Raw genomic sequence first — 9647 nt, 5'->3', positions numbered from 1 at the left:
CTCTTAGTTGCCCACCTTTTCCCCAATGGTGTCAAGCTGCTGCTTCCCTCCAGGGTGTTCAGAAATTGCAGAGTCAGCAAGACTGGGCTTTCTATGGAAAGAAAAAGAAGAACTTATATTTTTTTCCTCTATGTAATTTTTTTTTAATATATTATGTTATATTTTATATGTTATATTTGGGGGGGGTGGGTGTCATATTTTTTCCTCCTGATGGCCAGAGGTCCCCCTGTGCTGCAGGCTGGGCCCTGCTGGTTTCCAGTGGCTGTAGGGGTCATGGGTTATTTCCAAAGGGGTGTTGCAAGGCTGTCACCCTCCCGTGGCCATTACAAGGTGACCGTGGCTGGGTAACATCACTGCCAGGCCACCTGGGTGCCACCTGGAGGGCTAAGGGGGGGTGCCTAAGGATGCCAACCACAGCAGTAGCAGAGGCTTTCCCTGCTTTGTTGTCCCTCCCAAGCCCTTCCCATCCCATGGCTGGTTGGGGACACAGGGTAGTCCTCTGCCACCCTGCCTTGCAGTGGGAAACTAAGGCAGGGAGTGGTGCTGGGGGGGTGAGGAGCTGGGTCCCACTGATGTGGGGTGCGGATGGCCACCATGAAGCCCTGGCAGCATTTGCACATCTGCCCAAGTGGTGTTTCCCCCACAGCCCACCTGTGGGCAAGCCAAGGGGTGGCCGTTTGGGTGGGCAAGGAAGGGGCAGGGGTCCCCACAAGGTGGCCCACCCTGCTCCTGGCCTGCCACAGCCCAGAGACCCCCCAGCCCACCAGCATCCCCAGCCCCAGGGACAGCCAGGCCCTGCCACCTCACTGCCTGGTACAAAGCGGGGCATTGAGGGACACAGCGGGGCTTTGTCCAGCCCGTGCCCGCCGGGAAGGGGCCGGTTGCCCTCTGCAGGCTTCCCTGGTCCTGTGCTGGCTCTGCAGCCGCAGCACCCAGGCGAGCTGGGAGCAGCCATGGGACATGGGGCATCCAAGGGGGCTGGGGTGCCCATGGGAGCGGGACCACCCAAGGGAGCTGGCTCCATCTGCTGCAGCCCTGGAGCCATACCTGTCACTTGGGGACCCCATGGCTGTGCCCACCTGAGCGCTGTTCCCCCCACGGGGGCCAAGGGGCCTGGGAAAGTGGTCTCAGGATTCCCATTACAAGGGGTAAAACTCCCAGTTTGGAGCCCCCAAGGCTGAAAGCAGGTCCCTGGGACAGGGGACCCTGTACCCCACTGGCAGGTGCTGGGGTGTCAGGGAGGTGTCAGAGGGGCACCCCCGACCATGGGGCCAGTCTCCACACTGCCACAGCGGGCAGCCCAGGGCAAACACAGCCTGGCCGGGCCGGGGGTGCCCAGAGCCACCGATGAGGGGACACCCCATGAAGCCTCCCCGCTCTCTTTCTTTTGCAAAAGCCTTTTCCCCCAAAAGCCCCGAGCGGGGCTGTGGGGAGGCTCTGCCCACGCAGCTGCCAGGCACCCGGGAGCTGGCAGCCAAGGGGTGCTGCTGGGGGGGTCGAGGGGGAGGGGCGGGGTCCTGTCCCTTTAAGGGGGGTGGCTGTCACTCAGAGAGCCCTTTTCTTTGCTGGAGAGCGGGACAGGCCCCCAGAGGGGGAAACACAGGGCGAGGGACCGCCAGGCAGGCGAGGGCTCCGGCAGGCAGCACCAAAGCAGCCGCGGGTGGTCGGAGGAGTCGACCAAGTCCAGCACAATGGGTGAGTATGGGCTGAGGGTGGCGGACGCCCGCAGAGCTGTTGCTGGTGGCTCTGCGGACCCTGTCCCAGAGCAGAGGCCCCTGAAACTTTCCTCTGGCACTGGTCTGGTCGGGTGGCCCCTGTGTGGCCATGCTGGCCATGGGAGCTGCCGGGGGAGGATGCCTCGGCACGGCGGGAACGGTGTTTTCTTTCCCAAAGTGGTTTTCTGTCCCTGCGTGCTCATGCGCTGTCTGTGGGGACAGGTGCCATCCCCATGGCTGGTCCCACCCAAGCCCTCGCCACACGGGCTGGAGAGATGAGAGTTCCTGCCCAGGGCTGGTGGGAGCTGGGAGGTCCAGGCAGGGTGCTGAGACCTGCCACAGCTCGTGCCACTTGTACGCCGGGAGCCGTGGGAAAACAGAGGCACTCCTCATGCCCCAGTTTCCCTATTGATACACCAGAACTAATACTTACCAGCATAACCCCCCAGGGCATCAGGGGTGCTCTGCTCCCAGAGGTGACAGGGGCTGCCGGCACCCTGCCTCCTCCTCCTGTCTGCAGCATATTGTTTGGCTCCAGCAGCAGCTGAGCCTGGGTACAAGGCCTGGGATTGTGTGGCACAAGGGCTCTTTCTCTCCTCCCTTCCCCTCCCCAGGCTTCCCCAGCGCAGCTTCCCAAAGCTCGAGGGGCCGGAGCTGTGGCAGGGAGCCTGCCAGGCCCTGCCGCATCCCGGGACCCGCAGTCCCCCAGGAACGGGGGCATTCACCATGCCCCAGTCCGGGCACCTGCCACGCCACTTCTCAGGTGGCCAAAAATAAAAATGAAAAAGGTGTGTTTGGCCCAGCACCCCGCTACTGTGGGTCCCAGCGAGGTTCGAGGAGCAGTGCTGGCCAGGAGGAGCAGGACCCCCCTGGACCTGCCACGTCCAAGGCAAACAAGCGGGAGGGGTCCCAGTGCTCCCCCATAGCGCTGCCTTTGTTCCCTGTTTGCTTTCAGCATGGGGCAGCCGCCAGGGCGTCAGTGCCAGGACAATCCCCCATTGTCCTCGGTGCCACCGCACAACCTTGCTCCCAGTGGGGAGGGGAGGGCACCCCATGGCTTTCTTGTCCTTTGAGGGAGGAGATAAGCACTGTGGGATCCGTGGAGGGAGCGTGGGTTTGGGAACGCTTCCCACGGGTGCCTGTTTGGCATTCAAGGCACAAATGCTATGCCCAGATGGGATATGCCCAGGCAGCCACCATGCCCAGGACAGTGGGGTGCCGAAGCTCACATCTTGGGGAAGGGGAGCAGCTTCCCTGCGCAGAGGTGTTGCACAGCCAGGGCAGCAGGTTATTGCAGCTTAGCTGGAGCCAAACTGAAGCTCCAGAGCCAGATGCTGGTGGGTGCAAACTCACCTGGCTGCCCACCCCCAAACTGGGCAGGAGAGTGGCTGGCTGAGCACCCAGCCCATCAGGAACCTGAGCTAATGATCCTGTACATTAGAGCCCCGACGTGCAGAAGGAGCAGGTGTCCATGGCCCCACTGCTGAAAAAATCCAGCATTTAGGCAATCCAAGCAGCGTACTGGCATGTGCCCTTGCTTTCCATACCCACACACAGGTACACATGCTCTCTTGCCAAATATCTGTCCCTTAGGACTAAATCTATCACACAAGCACTGACGTTTGGGAACTAACATGGCTCCTCTCCATAAGCACATCTGCCCGTGGAACGGGGCTGCTGCAGCACGAGCTGCCTGTGGGGTGCCAGGAGAGGGGATGAGTGCACCCCAGCGTGCTGCCTGGAAGCCCAGTGTGCTTGGGGCATGTGCCAGCTCCTCCTGCGCTGCCCCAAAGCTGGGCCATGTTGCTAGGTCTCCAGTGCAGTTTGTCTCTGTGGAGGTGCTGGGTTCCCCTCCATCTTCAATGGCAAAAGAAAAATGCAGGCAGCTGGCATCGCCGTTGCCCGCAGCTGGGCTGTGCTGGCAGCGGGGAGCCCATTAGTAGCTTGTTTGCTGGGTCCCACTGGCATTACGCTACATCGCCTTGTATTTCCATCTTGTTTCGCACGGGTCGGCACAGCTGGCTTGCCTCAGCTCCCCGGCCGCCTCACACCCAACGGCTGACTTGAGGCCCCGGTGCCCCACATTGCCATCACCCCTGTTCCTGGGCACACTGGGGTGCAATCCTGCCTGGCTGCTTAGAGAGCTCTTGGGGAAGCTGCTGGGTTTCCTCTCCAGCACTGCAATGAATCATTTAATCATTTCTGGATTTTCCTTCAGCCTGCTTCCCTCCTCCTGCTGGGCACCTTCCTCACCCTGTGCTTCCCTGCTCCTGAGCTGCAGGCTCCAAGTGCTCCCTGTCCCGGCAGCCCCATCCCACCTCACCTCTCTTCTCCCTAGGTTTGCTCGAGTGCTGTGCCAGATGTCTCATTGGGGCACCCTTTGCTTCGCTGGTTGCCACTGGCTTGTGCTTCTTTGGGGTAGCACTGTTTTGTGGCTGTGGGCACGAAGCCCTCACAGGCACCGAGCAGCTCATTGAGACCTACTTCTCCAAAAACTACCAGGACTATGAGTATCTCATCGACGTGTAAGTACCCTGTGGTGGTGCATCGCCCTCGCACTGGGGCCCCTCGCGTCTCTGTCTTGCTCTGTGCTGGGAGGAGGTGTCTGGCCAGGCTGGCCGGGCCGATGCTGTCACCCAGGCACCATGGAGACCCCAGGCTGTGTTTGCCGTGTGCCGGTGCCGCGGCTGCATGGCAGTGTCCAGTGGCCACTTGTTTCCGTTTCACACCTGTTTTATCTGACCCTCGCTAGGTGCTCTGGCTAGAGCTGGACCTCTGCACTGGGTAGGTATGGAGGGCACGGGGGAGCTGGCAGCGATCCACAGCCTTGCTCGCCACAGCTTTGGCCCCGCTCGCTCCTCTTGCGGCTTCACCCTCTGTTTCGGTCCCCCCGGGGTGGCACGGGGAGGGTAAGTCGCTGCAGCCAGGCTGCCCCGGCCATGCTGCACGTGGGGCTGAGCTCTCCAGCACCACCCCGGCGCCTGAGCATCCCTGCCCGCTCCTCTCCCTGGCAGCATCCACGCTTTTCAGTACGTCATCTATGGCACGGCCTCCTTCTTCTTCCTCTACGGAGCCCTGCTGCTGGCCGAAGGCTTCTACACCACCGGTGCCGTCCGGCAAATCTTCGGGGACTACAAGACCACCATCTGCGGCAAGGGCCTCAGCGCAACGGTAACTGGGGGCCCGAAAGGGAGGGGAGCGCGAGGCCCCCAGCGAGCTCACTCATTGCAGCGGGTGTGTCAGTGTTTGGGAAAGTGGCTAGGACATCCTGACAAGGTGATCTTAACCGGGGTTTGGCACCCCTTCGCGCGCCTGCAGCGGGTTCGCCACGCTCGGCGTGGCTGAAGGGCAGGAGACTGTGGCCGTCCGGGTTTCGGGGTATCCCAAAGGGAAGCGCAGCCCGGCCGCCCTCCCCCAGGCCTGCTGTGGCCTCTGGGGACCAAAGCAGCCCAAATGGCCACATTTAACAAAACCGCTTCATGTGTAAGCGTTGGCGGGGAGAGCCAGGAGCATCCGTGCGGTGCTGGCAGCCCAAGGCTCTCTGGCACCTTGTGCCCCTGGCGTTGTCCCCTCCGCTGTGCTTGGGGACCATGACAAAGTGCTGGTAAGGGGAGCCCGTGGCCTGGGGGAGCGGAGGGGGATGGCTGCGGTTCCCTCGGGGGCTGGTCGGGGTGGCACCGCAGAGGGAGGGCAGGAGAGCCGCATTTGCACGCCAAAGCGGGTTTTGCAGCTGCCCTCCCGCAGAAGCCAAGCCCTGCTTGCCGCGGCCGTGGTTACCGGCCCTGCGCGGGAAGTGGCAGCCATCCTGCTGCCGCCGCCGGTCACCCCCACGCACGCGTAGCCGGCCGTGAGCCCGGGGCGAGCCCGGGGCTGGTGCTGGCCCCGTGAGCCGCAGGGACGCCCGGCTCAGGCTGCCGCTCCGTGCTGGCTGCTTTGGGGATCCGCCGGGTGTGGTGGGCGGCGTGGAGCTGGATGCAGGCAGCATCCCAGTCCCCTGCCTGCCCCGCACCCTCTCCTGCCCAGGGACCCTCGCGCTCCCCTGTCCGCGTCCCTGGCCGCTCGGTAACCACGGCTCTGCCCCGGCTTGTCCTGCCCCTTGCAGTTTGTGGGCATTACCTACGTCCTGACCATCATCTGGCTCCTGGTCTTTGCCTGCTCCGCGGTGCCCGTCTACATCTACTTTAACACTTGGACCACCTGCCAGTCCATTGCCAACCCCAGCAAGACCTCGGCCAGCATCGGCACCCTGTGTGCAGATGCCAGGATGTATGGTGAGCGGCGGGTTCACTGCCCAGGAGCCTGGGCTCAGGGCAGAAGAGAGGGGATGGAGGAGAGGGTCCAGGTGGATAAGGCTGGGATAAAGCAGAGGCAAGTGCTGAAGAGCCCCGAAACGCTGGGGTGTGTGTGACACATGTGGCTGTGGGAGGCTGAGCAAGGTGGCTGGCTGGTGGCCATGCCTGGCTCACCTGGCTCCCCACCTCTCACCAGGTGTCCTGCCCTGGAACGCTTTCCCCGGCAAGGTGTGTGGCTCCAACCTGCTCTCCATCTGCAAGACCAGCGAGGTGAGGACCTCCGTCACCCCATGTGCGCTTCCCTCAGTGAGTGGTCTCGGCACTGGCCTTCCTGGCCAGCACACAGGACCCTGGGAGCTCACCCCCTCTTCCCTTGCAGTTTCAGATGACTTTCCACCTCTTCATCGCAGCCTTCGTGGGGGCAGCCGCCACACTGGTCTCACTGGTGAGTTGGTGCTCCTCCTGCCCGGCTGTTCTCCTCCGCCCAGCGAGGATGTGGGGGCAGAGGACAACAGAGGTGGTGGGCATGGATGTGACAGAGCCTGTGCTCATGTCATTTTTCTGGCACATAAGTGCAGATGGCGAATTCGGGCCATAAGAATGTAGAGGTGACTGCTGGAGGGGATCTGGAGAGGCTTTAGGAGACCACCAGGGAGAGGTCCTGCTGCCCATGCACCGAGTCCCCTGTGTTTCCCTGGCTCTTCTCTTGCTTTACACCAGTGACGAGACACTACAGTGTCCTGTCGGTGCAGTGGGGCCACAGGGCTCCATGGGATGTGACCTCAAGTGTACTGCAGTGAGGTGTCCCCCCCGCTTGCACTCCTCACCCATGGGAGTTTTGTTTCTCCTCCTCCCCTCTTGCTCACTCTCTTCCCACCCACAGCTCACCTTCATGATTGCTGCCACCTACAACTTTGCCGTCCTCAAGCTGATGGGCCGAGGCACCAAGTTCTAGCCTGCGCGGTGGAGTCCAGCCAGACCAAACGCCCTTCTTTTCTCTAACCCCGAGGCTTTAACACTGCAGCCACCTGACACCAGGTCTCCTGCGTTAACTCTGCCTTCGCCGCTGACTCCCCTCCTCTTCCTCCCTCGCATCCATCGTGCTGAGCGTGACCAGGAAGGAGAGCTTCCCACCAATGGACACCTCTTCATGCACTTTTCTCTCTCTGCTCATCCGCAACCGGTTCGCTCTAGGGCCAAGCCCATCAAAACCAGCCAGAGAAGAGGAGGGACTTACTCCAGTGTCCTGATGTTGCCTAGGGATGAGCAAAGTCCTTCATGCTCCTGGGAGGAGGAAATCCATGTAGGTTGCTCCATTAGTAGCAAGAGGCTACCTAGAGAGAAAAGGAAGTTGGCCCAGTCGCGGTACCATTGCTAGAGACTCTCCTGGAGCTGTCTGCTGTCACCACCCATGGATGGAGAATAAGAGAAGGATTATTTTTTTTTCCCTTAGCAAAGAAAGGTGAATTTACCCCAAATTGCCTGCTGCAGCCAAGGCAAAGGGAGTTTAGGGCAAGGATCTTCCCATTGCGGAGAAGAGAGCCCTGATCCCAATGCTGATAAAGCCCTAAAAGAGCTGCCCTTATTAAAGCCTAAAGGAGTTTGGTGTCTCTGTAGACAAGGGGGGCTCCTGGCTTTACACTCCAGGCAGCAGAGAGGCAGCAGAAAGGTTTGATCGAGAGGGGACATCTCTGCGCTGTGCCCCGGGAGCGTAAAGCCAGAGCTATCCCTCCGTAGGCAGGGGATGACCCTTTGGACTGCGCACCTTTGCCCACCCTGCCCTGCAAGTGCCATGCTCACCGCACGCTCTCGTCCCTTCACAATGGTGCTCTTCTCTGGGGTGACGTCTGCTTCTCTAACCTCCGCTGCATCAGAGAGCTTGATTTGTTTCTCACCTGTGTCAAACATAACTTTCCCTCATTCTGTCCCCCTCTTCCCCTCACTTTTTTTCCTGTGCTTCCTGCAAGTCAGGACAACTGTCTTGTGTCTGCCAGAGCGGGAGGGACTGGCAGCATCTCGCTTCCAGCCAAAACCCATGAAGGACTTGAGGAGGGAAGGAAAGGCGGTGGTTTGGGGGTCACGAGGCGGAAACACAGCCTGTTTCTGCAAACCAGACCTTTTCCAGTGCCAGTTCAGTCTTTTCCCACGGAAGGGGGCAGCAGGGTGAGGGGTTTGGTGGAAACAACCTCTCCCCCATGATCGCTCGCCGTGGCAGCTGGAGGAAAGCCCCCTGGCTGGGTAGCATGGGTCCAGCCAGACTTGCCAAAATGCTGTTTCCAGTCCTTCCCGCCAACCGGTATTTTGTTTTGCTCTTCCTTGCCTCTCCTTAATGCTAATCTTTGTGTTTATTTATTGGAGAAACTACTTTCAGTGGCAGACTGTAGCTCCATCTTGCATGGATTTATTTTTTTTTGTCTGTATTATTATTATATTTTTTTTAAGTGCCGATTTCAGCAGGGGCAAGGATAAAGGAGCAGATCTGCTGAGCAGAGCGTTCGAAGGACCCTTGCTGCCAGGAATGCTGAAATAGGTTGGCCAGGCTACCAACGCACACGGGCTGGGGATGGGGGAGATGCCAGGAGGGACAGCAGGGTGGGGAGAAACCAGTCAAGATCTGGAAATTCACATTGACGCTATCTCTCTTGGGGGTTTGCTGGGGTTTTTTTGGTACCCGTTTAACAAAAAAATAACCAGATCCTCTTTCCACCCTTGTCCCCAGACCCCAAACACACACACACACACACACGCACACATGTGCACACACACACGCAAAAAGAGAGTTAATCAACTGAAAGTGTTTCCTTCATTTCTGATCTAGAATTTCAACTTGTTAACAAGCAATAAAAAGGAGCAAGTTTTTAGAGACTTATCTTACAAGATGTATTTTATAAAAATTAAAGGAAATAAATTAAAATTAAGAACATTCTGAACAAGATAAATGTCTGTCTGTCCATTTGTTGTGCAGGATTTCTGCCCCCCTGCCAAAAAAAAACCATGGATGGGGAGGCTGCAGAGGAGAAGGTCCCGGAGGAGCAGTACTCACCAGCCCCATGTGCGGGCCAGCAGCCCCTGCAGGACTCTGCCCACCCCTCCTTCCCACCCCAGCCATGAGGTTCATAACTCTGACTTCAAAATCTTGGTTCCCAGCTGGGGAGCCCTTAAAACCTCTATTTCTCCTTCAGCCACCCAGAGGAAAGCTGGGGTCTTGTAGGAGCTGCTTGCTCATATTTGGCAATGTGCCGCTGTCCTTTAATACTCAGCCTATGTGGTGGCAGCCTCTGCCACATCTCCTAATGTAGCACCTACAGCACAACCGCAGCAGAACTAATCAGCATGGCTCAAACAAAGCTCGCTGGCTCGCATCAGGCAATGCATGTAGTATGAGCACGTCCAGAGCCACGCAGGATGCACCATTCTCTCACTTGCAGAGAGCCCTGTGTGAAATAGATTGGTCTTTTTCAGGCACAAGGGCAGACTCAACTATCACAGGGCCCTACATGTCCTGTCTGCACACTGTGTGGGTGGCTGCGTGCCGTTTGCTGCAGGGTCATTAACAGTTTGCACAGTGCTGGCACGTGGGGAGACCATTGGATGGTGTTTTTCTGCCCTTGATCCGAACACTGCCCGTAGATGCACATTT

At 59.3% G+C, this 9647-nt stretch overlaps 1 protein-coding gene across 2 annotated transcripts; it reads left to right on the top strand.

Moving 5' to 3' along the window:
• Positions 1 to 1557: 1557 nt before the first annotated feature.
• Positions 1558 to 8946, top strand: PLP1 (proteolipid protein 1). Of its 2 annotated transcripts, none has more exons than XM_052813915.1 (7): positions 1558 to 1695; positions 4054 to 4240; positions 4730 to 4886; positions 5818 to 5986; positions 6204 to 6277; positions 6387 to 6452; positions 6891 to 8946. In XM_052813915.1, exons 1-7 carry the CDS (start codon positions 1692 to 1694, stop codon positions 6960 to 6962), a joined length of 729 nt encoding a protein of 242 aa, XP_052669875.1. In that variant the 5' UTR covers positions 1558 to 1691; the 3' UTR covers positions 6963 to 8946. The 2 variants fall into 2 exon arrangements, with proteins under 2 accessions (XP_052669875.1, XP_052669874.1); XM_052813914.1 differs by having other exon boundaries at positions 1559 to 1695; positions 4730 to 4991.
• Positions 8947 to 9647: the final 701 nt, after the last annotated feature.

The sequence above is a fragment of the Harpia harpyja genome, chromosome 18 (assembly GCF_026419915.1).
Source record: "Harpia harpyja isolate bHarHar1 chromosome 18, bHarHar1 primary haplotype, whole genome shotgun sequence".
Classification (NCBI taxonomy): domain Eukaryota; kingdom Metazoa; phylum Chordata; class Aves; order Accipitriformes; family Accipitridae; genus Harpia; species Harpia harpyja.
This window is presented reverse-complemented; position numbering and strand designations above follow the sequence as displayed.